The sequence below is a fragment of the Daucus carota genome, chromosome 1 (genome assembly GCF_001625215.2).
Source record: "Daucus carota subsp. sativus chromosome 1, DH1 v3.0, whole genome shotgun sequence".
Taxonomy (NCBI): domain Eukaryota; kingdom Viridiplantae; phylum Streptophyta; class Magnoliopsida; order Apiales; family Apiaceae; genus Daucus; species Daucus carota.
Window position 1 is genome coordinate 3,041,098 of NC_030381.2, and position 14,216 is coordinate 3,055,313.

At 31.3% G+C, this 14,216-nt stretch overlaps 1 protein-coding gene across 1 annotated transcript; it reads left to right on the top strand.

Annotated features, from left to right (window-relative positions):
- Window positions 1-7,039: 7,039 nt before the first annotated feature.
- On the top strand, window positions 7,040-11,156 carry LOC108207659 (sulfite exporter TauE/SafE family protein 3). Its single transcript, XM_017378095.2, has 13 exons — window positions 7,040-7,257; window positions 7,434-7,668; window positions 8,336-8,495; window positions 8,772-8,972; window positions 9,057-9,124; window positions 9,273-9,300; window positions 9,403-9,482; window positions 9,553-9,639; window positions 9,746-9,796; window positions 9,920-10,141; window positions 10,258-10,351; window positions 10,601-10,741; window positions 10,869-11,156. The coding sequence occupies exons 2-13, from the start codon at window positions 7,447-7,449 to the stop codon at window positions 10,952-10,954; spliced, it is 1,440 nt and encodes a 479-aa protein (XP_017233584.1). The 5' UTR covers window positions 7,040-7,257; window positions 7,434-7,446; the 3' UTR covers window positions 10,955-11,156.
- The last annotated feature ends 3,060 nt before the right edge of the window (window positions 11,157-14,216 follow it).

Sequence of the window (14,216 nt, forward strand, 5' to 3'; positions counted from 1 at the left end):
TTAAAATATTAATTATGTATATATTGATAACAGGTTTGAACAATCAAACCCTGTTATCAATAATTTAGCTCGATAATTCGTGAACTAGTTTGATTTTTGTGTTTGAGAACAAATTTGATAAATAAATCTGTGAACATAGAGTATATGAATTACTTAATAGTTCATGCACAATATCAATAATTTGACTTATATATATAGACTATTGTTAAAATGCATTTGGTAGGTTTAAAAACACGCAGATACCATGGGAATGGGACGAATGTATGAGTGAGTTTTAATAGAAAGTAGTATATATTATTACTAATTTTTTACTTCAAACCTACAAAATTTGAGGAATCAACTTTTTTCTTTTATTCTCATTTTTATTTATATCTTTAAATCCAAATTATCAGTACCAAATGAAATTGATGACTCAAAAATATATAAAAAAATTATTTCAAATTTATTTTTAAATTAATTATAATTATTGACTTAAAAATATTTTAAATCAGCACTCAACCAAATACATGATATTAAAAATGATACATCAACCCCATAGCACCTCAATCTGATTTCTCATTACAACCTCATATCCTCTCTTCGATCAAACGTCCCCTTACAATGTTCATCAGAGCATGGCGTAAGAAGAATAATAAACATCAGGATGACATTAGGAAATAGAGACAACAGAACAGAATATATCTGAATGAAGGGATCGGCATGATGCCTTTGTTCCTCTGCTATTAAAGTATGAGACTGGACGAGACTAAAATCGTGGCTGATCCTTGAAAATTAACATAAATTTTTATATAAACCATGATGTTTAGTAAAAGTTTAATGAAAAATTGATTTCAAAATTTAGCAATATATTATTTTAGCCGGGCTACTTTAAAATCGTGGTTTCTCTGTTGGTCACATTGGTGGAAGAATATGAAGTAAATTGTTATGTTTGGATTGCTTCGGGTTTTATGATTAAGTGTAAGAAAGTTTCATGGACGTGTATGAATCTTAGACTGCATGCACTTGGATTCAATAGAATGAGCTGATGGTTACATTGGTGAAAGGATCTCAAGTAAATTGTTACGGCTGAATAGCCTCAGATTTATGATTATGAGTAAGTGTAAGAAATATTCATGTACGTTAGTACGTGTATAAATCTTAGATTGCGTTCATTTAGATTAAATGGAATGAAGTGAGAATGAAATAAAATTTAAGAGTGCTTATAAAAATTGTATATGATTTTTATTGCTTCAATCATTCATTCTAAACAATTTGAACTAGAAATCTAACTCACATATATTGGAACAAATGCTCATTCATCTTATCCATCATTAAAAAAAAAAAATAGAATCAGTCATCTTTATTCACTATGGTTTCATATTTTCTTCTAAAACTTTCTTATAATTTTCATTTCATATTCTCTTTCATTCCATTCTGTTCAAGTGAACATACCCTTAATTTTTGTTGCCAATTTAGAGTATCCAGTATTCTTGTATAGTTGCATTTCTATGATTTTCAGCAGGCATGCAGCAGGTTGCCAACTTACCAAATCTAAAGACTTGCACACATTTTGACAAGCCTCTGTCAAAGGACATGTGTTTCAAAGTTTCTGGTCATGAAACTAGTTTGAGTATAAAACCTTGGCTAACCAACCTTAGACGCCTCTGGCTCGAGGCAATGGTACAAAGGATGGTTGGAGGATTCGAACATCAGAAAATTTTATAAAACAAAATTTTGATACCATGTTAAATATAAACTGCTTATATAAAATCATACAATATAGGAAAAGGACATTCAACATCTTCCGGATCCTGATATACATATGTTAGGAGTATAATTTTAGTGGGAAAAATATGCTAGCCAATTTAATTTTAATTTTTTTCATATATATACAAGAATGCTAGAATACTCTCTCCGTCCCATAACACTTTTCTCATTTGTTCTTTTCACGTTTGCCCATGCACACTTTTGATCGTTAATATCTTTAATTTTGTATTAGTAAATTTAACAACTTCACTGTTTTAAAGTATTCATGAATATGAATTCAATAAGATCACTCATTAATATATTTAGTCTTATAGATTAGACGTAAATTAATAATTTGTCTGATGTTGTGAACAGTACCGACATATGAAATGGAAATAGTAAAAAGGAACGGAGGGAGTATCATTTAACGAAAAATTATAAACTTTTCATGTTCAATACTTTTTCCTGTTGGATATATTTCCATCATCATTTATTCATTTGTATGTTATCGATCATCCCCTCTTACTGAATTGTCAATTTAGTTTGATACACATGCATGCAGCACTAAAGATAATCTGTGAGGTCAGTAGATTGAGACGACCTTGCTGTAATTGAATCTGGCTTGTACTCAAACATCAATGATAGAAGACCTGTCAGAAAATGATACTCCAATCTTGAAGCGTAGACATTTATTGACTAGATTCCAGTTTCTTTTTATTTGTCGTGCCCCTCGAATTTCACCTCTGGTCATAGACACCAAGGATTGCGTAATTTTTATCCTATTAATAAAAATTCGGCAAAAAGTATATTTTAAAATTTTAGAAAAATATTATGATATCAGAATTTATATTATTCTCCCTCTCTCGCGAGTAGTTTATTGTGGGACAGGGGCTTGACACACATTTTAAAAGACTTCTATACATTATTATTTCACATTTTAAAATTTTCATTTTATGAATAAAAATTTAATATTTATATAACAAAAGAAAATTTTATAATATATATTAATTACTTGAAATAATATACCAGACTGAAATATATTAATATACTAATTTTAAGAATATAGTATGATAGAAAATATTTTTTTTTCAGATTTTACGTGACTTCATGCATTAGCCTTAAACTTTAGAGCAGTGCTGAGATCTAAATCCAGCCCTGCATGATGCATTGATATTGCATTACGTATCTATAATAAACAAAATTATGTTTAAATCTTGTTGTTAAAGTCTTAATCAAGATCTAGCTATAAATAACAATATAACATGGTAGTTAAGTTGCAAGTCAATATCAGACAACGTGACGAACTAAGGTTAGTTAAAAAATGGATATACGAAGAATAAACACTATGGTAATCAGCAGCCCTCGATGATCAATTGATCTTTTGATTAAGAGGCTGTTTGTTCCGCTCTAATTCCAGTTTAAAAGCTCTTTCTGATTTTAAACTGTGAAAATATGTAATAAATTAAATATTAATTTCAAATTAAAAAATAAGTCATAATTGACAAATCAAAAGTTAGTTTGAAGTAATTTTTTCATTAACTTAATTTTTCAAAACTCTTTTGGATAAGAACTACTCATAATTAATAAATCAAAAATTATTTACAACCATTTTTATTTTTATTTTTAATAACCATAATTTTAATAATCAAAATTATCCCAACAAATATTTAAAATTTTATGTAATGTAAATTTTATTTAATGTATTAAACCATATTCTGTGTGTCTACATTTTTACGCATATTTTATATACTCCCTCCGTCTCATAATACTTTTCCTGTTTTTCTTTATCACGCTTGCCGATACATATTTTTGGTCGTTAGTATCTTTAATTTTATATTAGTATTAAATATAAAAATTTCACCATATTATATTACTCGTAAATACGAATCCAACAAAATCACTCATAAATATATTTAATATTATAAATTAAACATAAATTAATAATTTATCTCACAGATCAGACATATCGAACGAGGGAAGTAAAAAAAAAAGGGAGTAACATTTTCAAGTATACGAGAACATTGAGCTCCCGTATTACATGCATGCCATTGACCCGCATTTCAATTTTCAGCTAACCATTGTCTTTTTACAGATCCCAAGACCAGCAAGTATATTTGGACAAACCGGTAGCTAGATCTACTGGTCAATGGTATATAAAAGTACTCTTCGCCTCTTGTGTTTACTTATTTAAGTTAATACTTAAATATTAATATAAAAAATTATAAAATAAATTATAAAATAATATTTCACATTAAAATACGAGTGGGATACTATTTTCTTTTTTGACCCGTGATAAAATCTTAATTCCGCCCTCTTCATAGCAAGCACAGGGAATTATCTTATGTTTATATTTTGGACTTACATGTCTTGGAATTATTTGTTTTTTTCATTAGTACATTCACGAATATTGTCCATAGTCTGCAAACGAGAATCTCAGCAGCATAATAATAATAATAGTATTGTTATTATATGCAGATTAGTTGGGGTCGTGGGGTATCCAAGTTGTAGTATTCGGTAGAATTGTAGAAATCCAAGTGACCAAGTTATTATGGCTCGAGGCAGTTCAGAATTATTAATTATATATAAAAAGTTGAGAAAAGTAAATTGTTTAGCTGCAGCTTTTCTAAATTAAAAGCAAAAAATTATTTTTGCCGCCGGCTGATTTGAGAGAGAATTTCAGAAAGAGCATCTCCAACGGCGTTGGTTATAATTGTTGATTAAATTGGACCTGTAAAATTTGTTGAATCGGTAAGATATTGTGCTTCGATAGCATGGATTATATTGGTTGGTCATAATTATAGATAAGAGAACGTATGGTTGAAGTGAAAGATTTCAAGAGATCAATTATAATTTGTTATTTTTGATATGCCTACTCATTGTTTAGCTAAGAATTTTTGAGGATTGGAGTTGCTCTAATTTTAGCACATATAGTCGTTCACAGAAATTTAAGTAGAATTATACGTAAGATGTGTGTGGTGTGGGAGTGTGAATTTTATTATAAATAAGAGAAATGTGGTGTTGAAGTGTGAATTTTTAAATTACGTATAGTTCCTGTATTTGGTATGTCAACTTATTTTATAATTAAGGAATTGTAAGGTGGGTTACTCTTATATTTTATAATAAATTATTATACAGTTTTTCTTTCTCTTTTTACTTTTTATCCTTTAATGATGAAAGAAAATTTATTATAATAAAATATTAAATATATAGTTAGGATAAGTCATGTTGTTGAAGTCGAAGTTAATTAAATCTATTCTAAATTATTAGTTCGTAACTTTTTTATATTATATTTAGAACTTGAGTTAGAACATTGTTCAACTTACACTTAAAATAAGGTTTGGAGAGCTCGTCTTAATAATACAGTCTTAGAGCATCTCCAAGAACCTCTTAATTGGCTCCTAAATATAATATAAACAATGTGACTTTTAGCAATTTAGTACAAATTTAAGAGCGTAAACTCCAACAATACACTTTATATCTCTTCTCCATTTCATATTTTATTCATATTGGGCTCCACTATAAAACAAAAAATGAGGGAAAGGTGAAGGTGAATTGGAGTGAATGAATTTTTATTATGCAAAATTAAGTTAAGAGGTATGTGGTGGCTCTTAACTTTGAGGAGAAACAATGTGCTCTTAGTGATTTAAGGAACCACTAAGAGTCTTTTGTAGCAACTTTTTTTCTCATCCTCCTCAAATCTCAAGTCAAGAGCCTAAATGAAGGGTCTCTTCACTTGATATTTGAGGAGGATGAGGAAAAAAATTACTCCAAGAGACTCTTAGTGACTCCTCAAATCACTCAGAGCATCTCCAATAGACTCTTAGTTCACTCTTAAATATATTATAAAATATTGACTCCTAGTAGATTAATGTGTGTTCATCTCCAACAATGCTCTTCATATTCACTCCTTATCCATTTTTCTATTATCAAACATAAAATGCAATCATGATATTACAAGAATAAAGTGGTGAGAGAAAGAGAATATATCATATAATATTAGTTAAGAGTCTTTAAGAGCTCTTCACAAAAAAGGAGAGAGAAGAGACTTTTAGTGATTTAAAGAGCCATTAAGAGTCTCTTGGAGCAACTTTTTTCCCTTGTTCTTCAAATTTAAAGTTAAGAGTTTGTATAAAGAGGCTATTGGGGATGCTCTAAGAGCATCTCCAATGATGCTCCTAAATCATTCCTTAAACAATAATATAAAATGTGACTCCTAATGAGTTAGTACATTGAATAACGTGTGAGCTCCAATGCTACTCTTTATAACTGCTCTTAACTTATATTTTATTATTATTTAAGAGAAAAGTTGGAGTGAGAAGTGAATAGAAATAGAAGTGATTATTTTATTCAATGAAAATAAGTTAGGAGCACCTAGATGCTCTTTAAAAGAAAGGAGAGAGATGAAGCTCTTAAATTTTTAAAGAGCCATTAGGAGCCCATTGGAGCTCTAATTTTTCATATCCTCCTAAATTTTAGAGTTAAGAGCTTGTTTGAGGAGCCCATTGGAGTTGCTCTAAGATCCTATTGTTTTTGTCTCCTCTCTCCTCAAAGTTAAAAGCACCACATAGCTCTCAACTTAATTTTGCATAATAAAACATTCCTCCACTCTCATTCATCTCCACATTTTCCTCTCCTTTTTGTTTTATAGTAGAGCCCAATATGAATAAAATATGAAGTAGAGAAGAGATATAGAAAATATTGTTGGAGTTTACACTTTTAAGTTTAACTAAATTGCTAAAAGTCACATTGTTTATATTATATTTAAGAGCCAACTAAGATGCACTCGGAGATGTTCTTAAACATTGCTATGTTGGATCAAATGTCCTGTAGGATATCATATAAGACATTTCGATATTATAAACTAACAAAATTTTGTTCGAATTCTCCTCCCATTTTCTAAAAGAGTGACGGACATCAACTTCCGCTAGTGGTACAGTATATCAAAAATGAAAAAATAAATTTCAAGACGTCTGACTAAAATTTTCTCAATTTTGTAAAATATTAATGGATTATCAACCGTTAAATTTCTCAAAACTTTAGTCATCATATTGACAAACGAATCTTCAGAAGGGAAGAAATAAAAAATTTTAATCTAGCAACAAAGGAAATACAAGATTGAATTTTCGACTTCTCGTTTCCAAACATTATGTTGAGGAAATGAACTAATTTGAAGCAAGTAAAAATGAGCTCCCTTTACAACCGACTCCACAGAAGATTCTGAATTGCCATGCACAATCCAACAAGGCCGCCGTTTCCGTCACGTGTACAACAATAACGTGTCAACTAGTAAGCAAAAGTCGTAAAATAATCAAACATCTATGGACTCCAAACACTTCCTCATTTTTGCTAATTCAAGAACACCTTATGTATGCTTACAACCCCTTTGTATCTATCACCTAGTTTTGTCTATCTTTAGAAGTTCCACTTCTACAAGTCACTCTGCATTTTTCTCCACCGCTCCAGCTTCAAACTTATCCATTTGGTTTGTTTTGTGCAAACAGAGAAATACCCAGTTGATCAATTTGTGTTCTGGTGAGACCCTTTTGTTTTCTTGGTTTGATTTTGAGTTTTCACTTTAAGGGTCTGTTTATATTTGAATTTTGAAGATACCCTTTAGTTGATTCTTGACATTTCTTGTTAAAAATAGTGTAGATTATTTCACTGTTTTTACTGTGGTTTGATAAGTTTATTTTTTTTTTCTTTCCCAGAATTTGAAGTATAATGGAGGGGTTTGGAATTAAGTGGAAGATTGGGAGATCAGTAGCAGTGATTGTGTGGAGCTTTGCTTTAGCTGCAGTGTTTGTTTCAGCAGAAAGGAGCTTGAAGGAAGAGGGGTCTGGTTTGATCCATAATGCATCTGATGAATTTGAGCCAACTTTTCTGTTTAAGGCTGCAAATTTCTTGTGGCAATCTAATCAGTCTGGTTATCAGCATGTTTGGCCTGTAAGATTTGTATCTCTTTATGTTTCTTGGTTTGTTGCTCATGAAGTTTGTGTCCTTTTTCTTGATATGATTAATTGGATTGCTCATTCAGTCATTTGTGTATAGATAACATATGTTTCTGCCTGCTGCTGTTCTGAGGTATTCTTGCTGATGTACAAAGTACTTGCTGTATTTTGATGGAAAGTCACATTGCTTTGTTTGTGCATTTCATTTATTAGGGGACCGGGGCATTTAATAGTGAGATAGTAGTTTGTTTGAAATGTTGAGTATTGATTTTAACATGATGTGGGGATGGGGCAGATCTGTGCACATCTTTCTGTTATCTACAGAACAGTAAAATTTTATGCTACCGGAAAAAATGCATTTGGGAAAAAATAGCAGTGAATTGTGAGGGACCAATTGTGTACCCTCTACACTGACTAATGATAATTCTAAAAAAGTTTGATTTTTTGTATATATATATATGTGAACTTTTATCGTGCTTGCATGTGTTTTTGGATGAATTACAGGATAGGTTTCCAGTAATTCTTGTTAGCTGTTTGTCCGTGCAAGGGAATTTGTATACGTTTACTTATTGTTTTGTGTTGACCTCACCAGATATTCGGATTGCGGATGTCATATTGAGATTGTATATAATGTGGACAATTTTCGAATGTGCTTCTTTCAGGAGTTGGAATTTAACTGGCAAATCGTTGTTGCTTCCATTATTGGATTTTGCGGAGCAGCTTTTGGAAGTGTAGGCGGTGTTGGCGGCGGCGGCATTTTTGTTCCTATGCTTACCTTAATTATTGGATTTGATCCTAAATCGGCAACTGCAATCTCGAAGTGTAAGCCATAGATGTAAAAATAGTCGGCATTCTTAAAGATATGACGCATTTTAATTTCAGATTTGGTAGTGATGTGTAAGAATTGACTTTCACAATATGTTTACTGTTCTATTCGTTAAATTAGTGGTACAACTTGCTAGGGTTTTTTCTACGATTTCTGCTTGCTACATTATAGACATATGCTGCCTAGGTTACCTTGCATCATTCAGTATTAAAGCCCATTCGATGCTTCGATTAAGCTTTCACGGCATGATGTAATTTTTATCTTTTCTATAGGTATGATCATGGGGGCAGCAGTCTCTACTGTTTACTATAACCTTAAGCTACGTCACCCGACAATAAATATGCCGATCATTGACTATGATTTGGCTGTGCTTATTCAACCGATGCTGATGCTTGGTATTAGTATCGGAGTTGCTTTCAACGTGCTCTTTGCTGATTGGATGGTCACTATTCTGCTGATTGTACTCTTTATTGGTAATGAAATAGCTGTCTGTCGTATTGCAATATCTGTGTCAATTTGTATTTGTCTCAAAGTCATTTCTGATTGGTGTTCTGCAGGCACATCAACAAAATCATTTTTAAAAGGTATCGATACTTGGAAAGGAGAAACCATTTTGAAGCAGAAGGTAACAATAATCTTTATATTTGTCTTATGTCAATTTTAGTAATAGTAGATGTTCTATTAGCTAACCAAACTTTAAAGAATTAATGCTATTACTTTTGGTCTTACTAACGCAATTCATTTGTTGCCCTTTTTCCCTATTATTGTTACAGGAGGCTGAAAACCAGCTGGCAGATAATGGTGGGTTGCGCCACAGTTAATTTGGATACTAATAACAAGTTATGTTGATTGAAATATTCTGTTATCTAGCATTAACATGTCTGGTATGGCCTTGGTATATAGGTGACGAAGAGGACTACAAGCTACTTCCTGGTGAATCTGACAATGAAGAAGACGGGACACAGAAAACTGTGGAAGAAGAAGTAAGTGATCTCTAAGAAGCAAACTTCTTTTATCCGAGGTTTCATGTCCTAATTAGTGTTGTCATGTCAGGTATCTATTCTTGAGAATGTGTGCTGGAAAGAGTTGGGGCTTCTTTGTTTTGTTTGGGTTGCATTCCTTGCAGTGCAGATTGCAAAGGTTTCTGTTTTCTCCACTATCAACATGTTTACAAAACATTTTGTTTCTAGTAAATTTAAAATTATGATTATACATGAAATCACTGATTTTTGATGCTTTGCAACAGAATTATACATCCAATTGTTCAACAGAATACTGGGTGCTAAATTTGATACAGGTAACAATACATATGATTTGGGCTTGAATACTTTTCGTATGCACATAACAGGTCTACTTCTTTTGACTTCAAGCTTCCCTCAGGTCTATGTTTACATGTTCGTACATTTTCATTGTTTTGTAGGTTCCGGTTTCTGTTGGGGTCTCTCTGTATCAAGCAGTTAGCCTGTACACTGGACGACGGAGGATTGCATCGAAGGGAGAATCAGGAACTAATTTTGGAGTTGGACAGCTCTTTGTTTATTGCTTATTCGGTGTAGTGGCTGGTGTAGTTGGAGGGCTACTTGGTCTTGGCGGAGGATTTATAATGGGCCCACTATTTTTGGAGTTAGGAGTCCCTCCACAGGTAAGTTGACACTCGATGGGTAATATGCATATTGAACTGAAGCCAGCCTTGCCCAAGTCATTCATGTAACCATACGACTTGTAAGAGGTCATTAAATCGCTTGTAACCTTGTGCAGGTCTCAAGTGCAACAGCCACTTTTGCAATGATGTTTTCTTCATCAATGTCTGTTGTAGAATACTACCTCATAAAGCGTTTCCCAGTTCCTTATGGTAAGTGGCATCCCTCAAAACCTACTTTCTGAGCTATCTATATAATTATGTGAGAAGTCGTAAAGAACATAATAACGAATCAGCCGGGGTGCGTCAAAGATGTGTAATCAGGTGGAAATTGGTATACCAAGTATGAAATTTGTACACAAGGTGTTCTAATTTGGCAAAAAATTATTTTTATTTTGTTAGTATAATGATTGAATTTCAAAAATGCATTAATGTCTAATGATGTTTCCACCTATGCCTCAGCTCTCTACTTGGTTCTTGTGGCCACTATTGCTGCTTTTGTCGGACAACATGTGGTGAGAAGGGTTATCAATATACTTGGAAGGTCCTCTATAATCATCTTCATTCTGGCCTCTACTATCTTTATCAGTGCAATTTCCTTAGGTAAATACTCCCTTGCATTTAGAAAGTGAAGTCCATATCGTTATTGACAATTTAATCTTGTCTAGAGAATCTCTTTGCAGCCTGGTAAACTTGATCTTAATATTAATGAATAACGTTTTCTTGACAGGTGGTGTCGGAATAGCAAACATGATCGGTAAGCTTCAGAGGCATGAATACATGGGTTTCGAGAACCTCTGCAAGTACGAAGCTTGAAGGTGCTGTCAGCGGAGACTGCATTGCAATCTAGAGGTAATTCAAATCTGTCAAGATTGTTGCAGTTTCCGACTTGTGGGATGAATGTCGACCATTGTTGCCATTGGTCCCGCCCTGTGTTACATTGTGATGTAACTTTGTATGAACGAATGTTGTTCTGTACTCCCGTTCTAAAATAAATAAAGTTGAGCCTTTTCCGACATTTTTGTTGTGATTATAGTCCTTTTAATCTTTTAGCATTTTGTTTGGTGCTCCAGCTCCTAGTCAATAGTTTACCTTATCTTTTGTATTTGTTTTAAGTTCATAGTTTTCAATATCTTGGTGAAATTTTTAATCATACTCCGGTACTAGATCCTAGTCCGAGTCATGATTTACACTATAGTTAGATTGTATTTCGAGTTGTGATTCTCACTACTATCAGATCCTACTTTGAGTTATAATTTTTAGACTTATCTGCCTATCTGGGTTATTATTTTTAAAATATTTTTTTTGAAACTATTATTATTATTGTTGTTGTTGTTATCATTGTTATTGTCATCATTATCGATTCCAAACCATTACCACATCCTGCTTCGGGTCTTGATATACACTCTTGTTAGATCCGAGCCGTGATTTTCACTATTACCAGATCCTCTGTCGAGACATGATTTTGAGACTTGTTATTCCGTCATTAGCAGATACTACTTCGAGTGATTAAATTTTTCTGTGAAGCAAGAACATGAAAATAAGTTTGTTGGTGTTTTCATACAGATTTCTATGAAAGACGAAACATTGATATATTTTTTACTGTACGTATACACTTCATGTCATATACTTGTGTTAAGAGTCTTCTGCATCATCATCATCGGAAAGAAAAAAATTCCATAGCTGGAGATCTGTTTGGTAATTTGGATTCGAATTTTATTAGTATGAATCAGAAAATTTGAAATGACTCAAACGTTCTCATACCGAAACCGAGTTAAGTTAGATTTCTCTTTATCGAGTCTGAGTTCGAGTTTTTCTTAATAGCTCGAGTTTGATCGTTGTTTGTGAATAATTTGAGTCGAGTAAAGTTTAAGACTCTTTATAATTTTGGCCTTATTTAATATTTAAAATAATTCCAAGACATCGCCTTGAAATCAACAACTACAGCCTACATTTACACGATCTAGAATGCTACTAAATCATTAATAATGATTTTTCATCATTTACTCATTTTAGTATTTTTTAATTATTTTTCATAATTTTCGTACTCAAGTAAAATGCAAAGAAATGGAAGATGAAATAGAATTTTTCTTAACAACTTTTCCGCAGGACCGCATCTGAGTTCAGCAAGGAAAAGGAAGAACCAGTGGGCTTAGTGCTAAGAAACGATTTAAATCAAGATTTCACTCTATTTGGGGGAAAAAATCCAGTGGTCGTATTTGTTAAATTTTTGGAGTAGAAGTATATTATTTCAGAAGATAAATTTAGATATATAATATCTTTTAAAACCAAGTGTTTTCATGTTTCATATTTATAACAAATTATCACATATTAAAAAAGTAGATAGTGATTAATAAATTAAACCGGTACAGGCGGGCATGCTTGTGTAGTTGAGGACGATGGGGACGTGTGTCTAATACTGTGAAATAACAAGAATACAACAGCATTTGTATTGGCGGAGCCGGGACCAATTGACCAAATACATAAAAGGACACTATAATCTTAATTACATAGTACAATTAAAGGTATCTGTTAAAAATACATGTGAAATCCAAAAAATATAAATGTTATTTGAAAAATTGCAGAGGCACAAGCCTCCAGGTGTTCTCATTTGGCACCGTCACTGAGCATATATGACGTTTATAAGTTAAGAATTACTCACTCCGTCCCGATCGAACTATATAACGTAATTTAATATTTTTATAAAATATAATTTTATAATATTTTTTTTAAACAAAAGTTTAAAATCAAATTTGTGTTCAATAAATTGAAAAAAATATTATAAAACTATAATTTAAAAAAGTCTTAAAAAACATGCTAAAATCTAATTGAATGAGATAAAAGGATTATTGGTTAAACCAGATTCAAGACTTCGACGTCAAATTTTGTTTAGATATCCTCTGAGATATATAAAAAATGGTATGCTATTCAAGTTTCTGAAACATATTAATTTTGTACTTTAAATTAATATATTAATTTTATAAGTTAATGAAAAATGTGTTATTTCATTATAAAATTTTGAAATTCGATAAATATGTTAATATGAAATAGTTCACTACAATTACAAATAAAAGTGTATAGTGATAAAATTTATACATAACTTTATAAATTTTATTTTTATATATCACATAAATTTTTTGCTAAAGATTTCTGCATAGAGAGATGCTGTGAAATATTCTTCATCTAAGTTAGCACAAATCATGGGAATATTTTAAGCGAAGTGTTTTGTTTGGACGCAAAAAATTCAAGGTATACCGAAAGATAGCCATGCAAGTCAACAATAGAATAATTAAAAGGTTAGATATTGTGATAACAATGAGTAGATTTTATAATTATTATTCGGAAACATGTTCCTTGTATAAAGTTAGATCAAAAGATGCTGATTTAGGTAAATTCACTTAAGATTTTGGTAAATCCACTTGATGGTAATAAAATTTTCATTTCTTACGGGAAGTCTTATATACGAAAGAATAAACTAATATTTCCTACACTATATAATGTTAAAAAATAATATAAATTACTTTAAGAGTAGCATTTGACATGAAAATAACAAATTATGTTCACAATTGAAGACTTATAATATAATCGATTTCTAATATGTTTCGTTATTCGTAGATCAAATAATATACTTCATGCATAATATCTTAAAATTTATGAGATGTAATTTTGATTAGACATAGAATAAATAATTCATATAAAATTTGTGGGGATATATTTCGATTAGGGATAGAACAAAAATATTCATAATTGATACTCCTCACGGCCATTTCATTTCTTAACAAATAGGTTGGAACGGAGTTTAAGAAATATGTATTAAATAATAGAGAAAGATAAAAAAATGTGTGAAGTATGAGATCCATAGTGGGGGGACTTATTAATTTTTGATGTATAAAAAAAATAATAAAACAAAATTACTGTAAAAGGAAAATAAAAATTGACAGGAACATAAATATTTCTGATAAGTTTTGAAATGTAAATAATAAGATGAAATATTAAAAAACGTAAGTGTAGAGAAACCGGGGAGTACATCTGATGCACAGTAAATAAATAAAATACGGCAATAATGTTAAAGTACGGC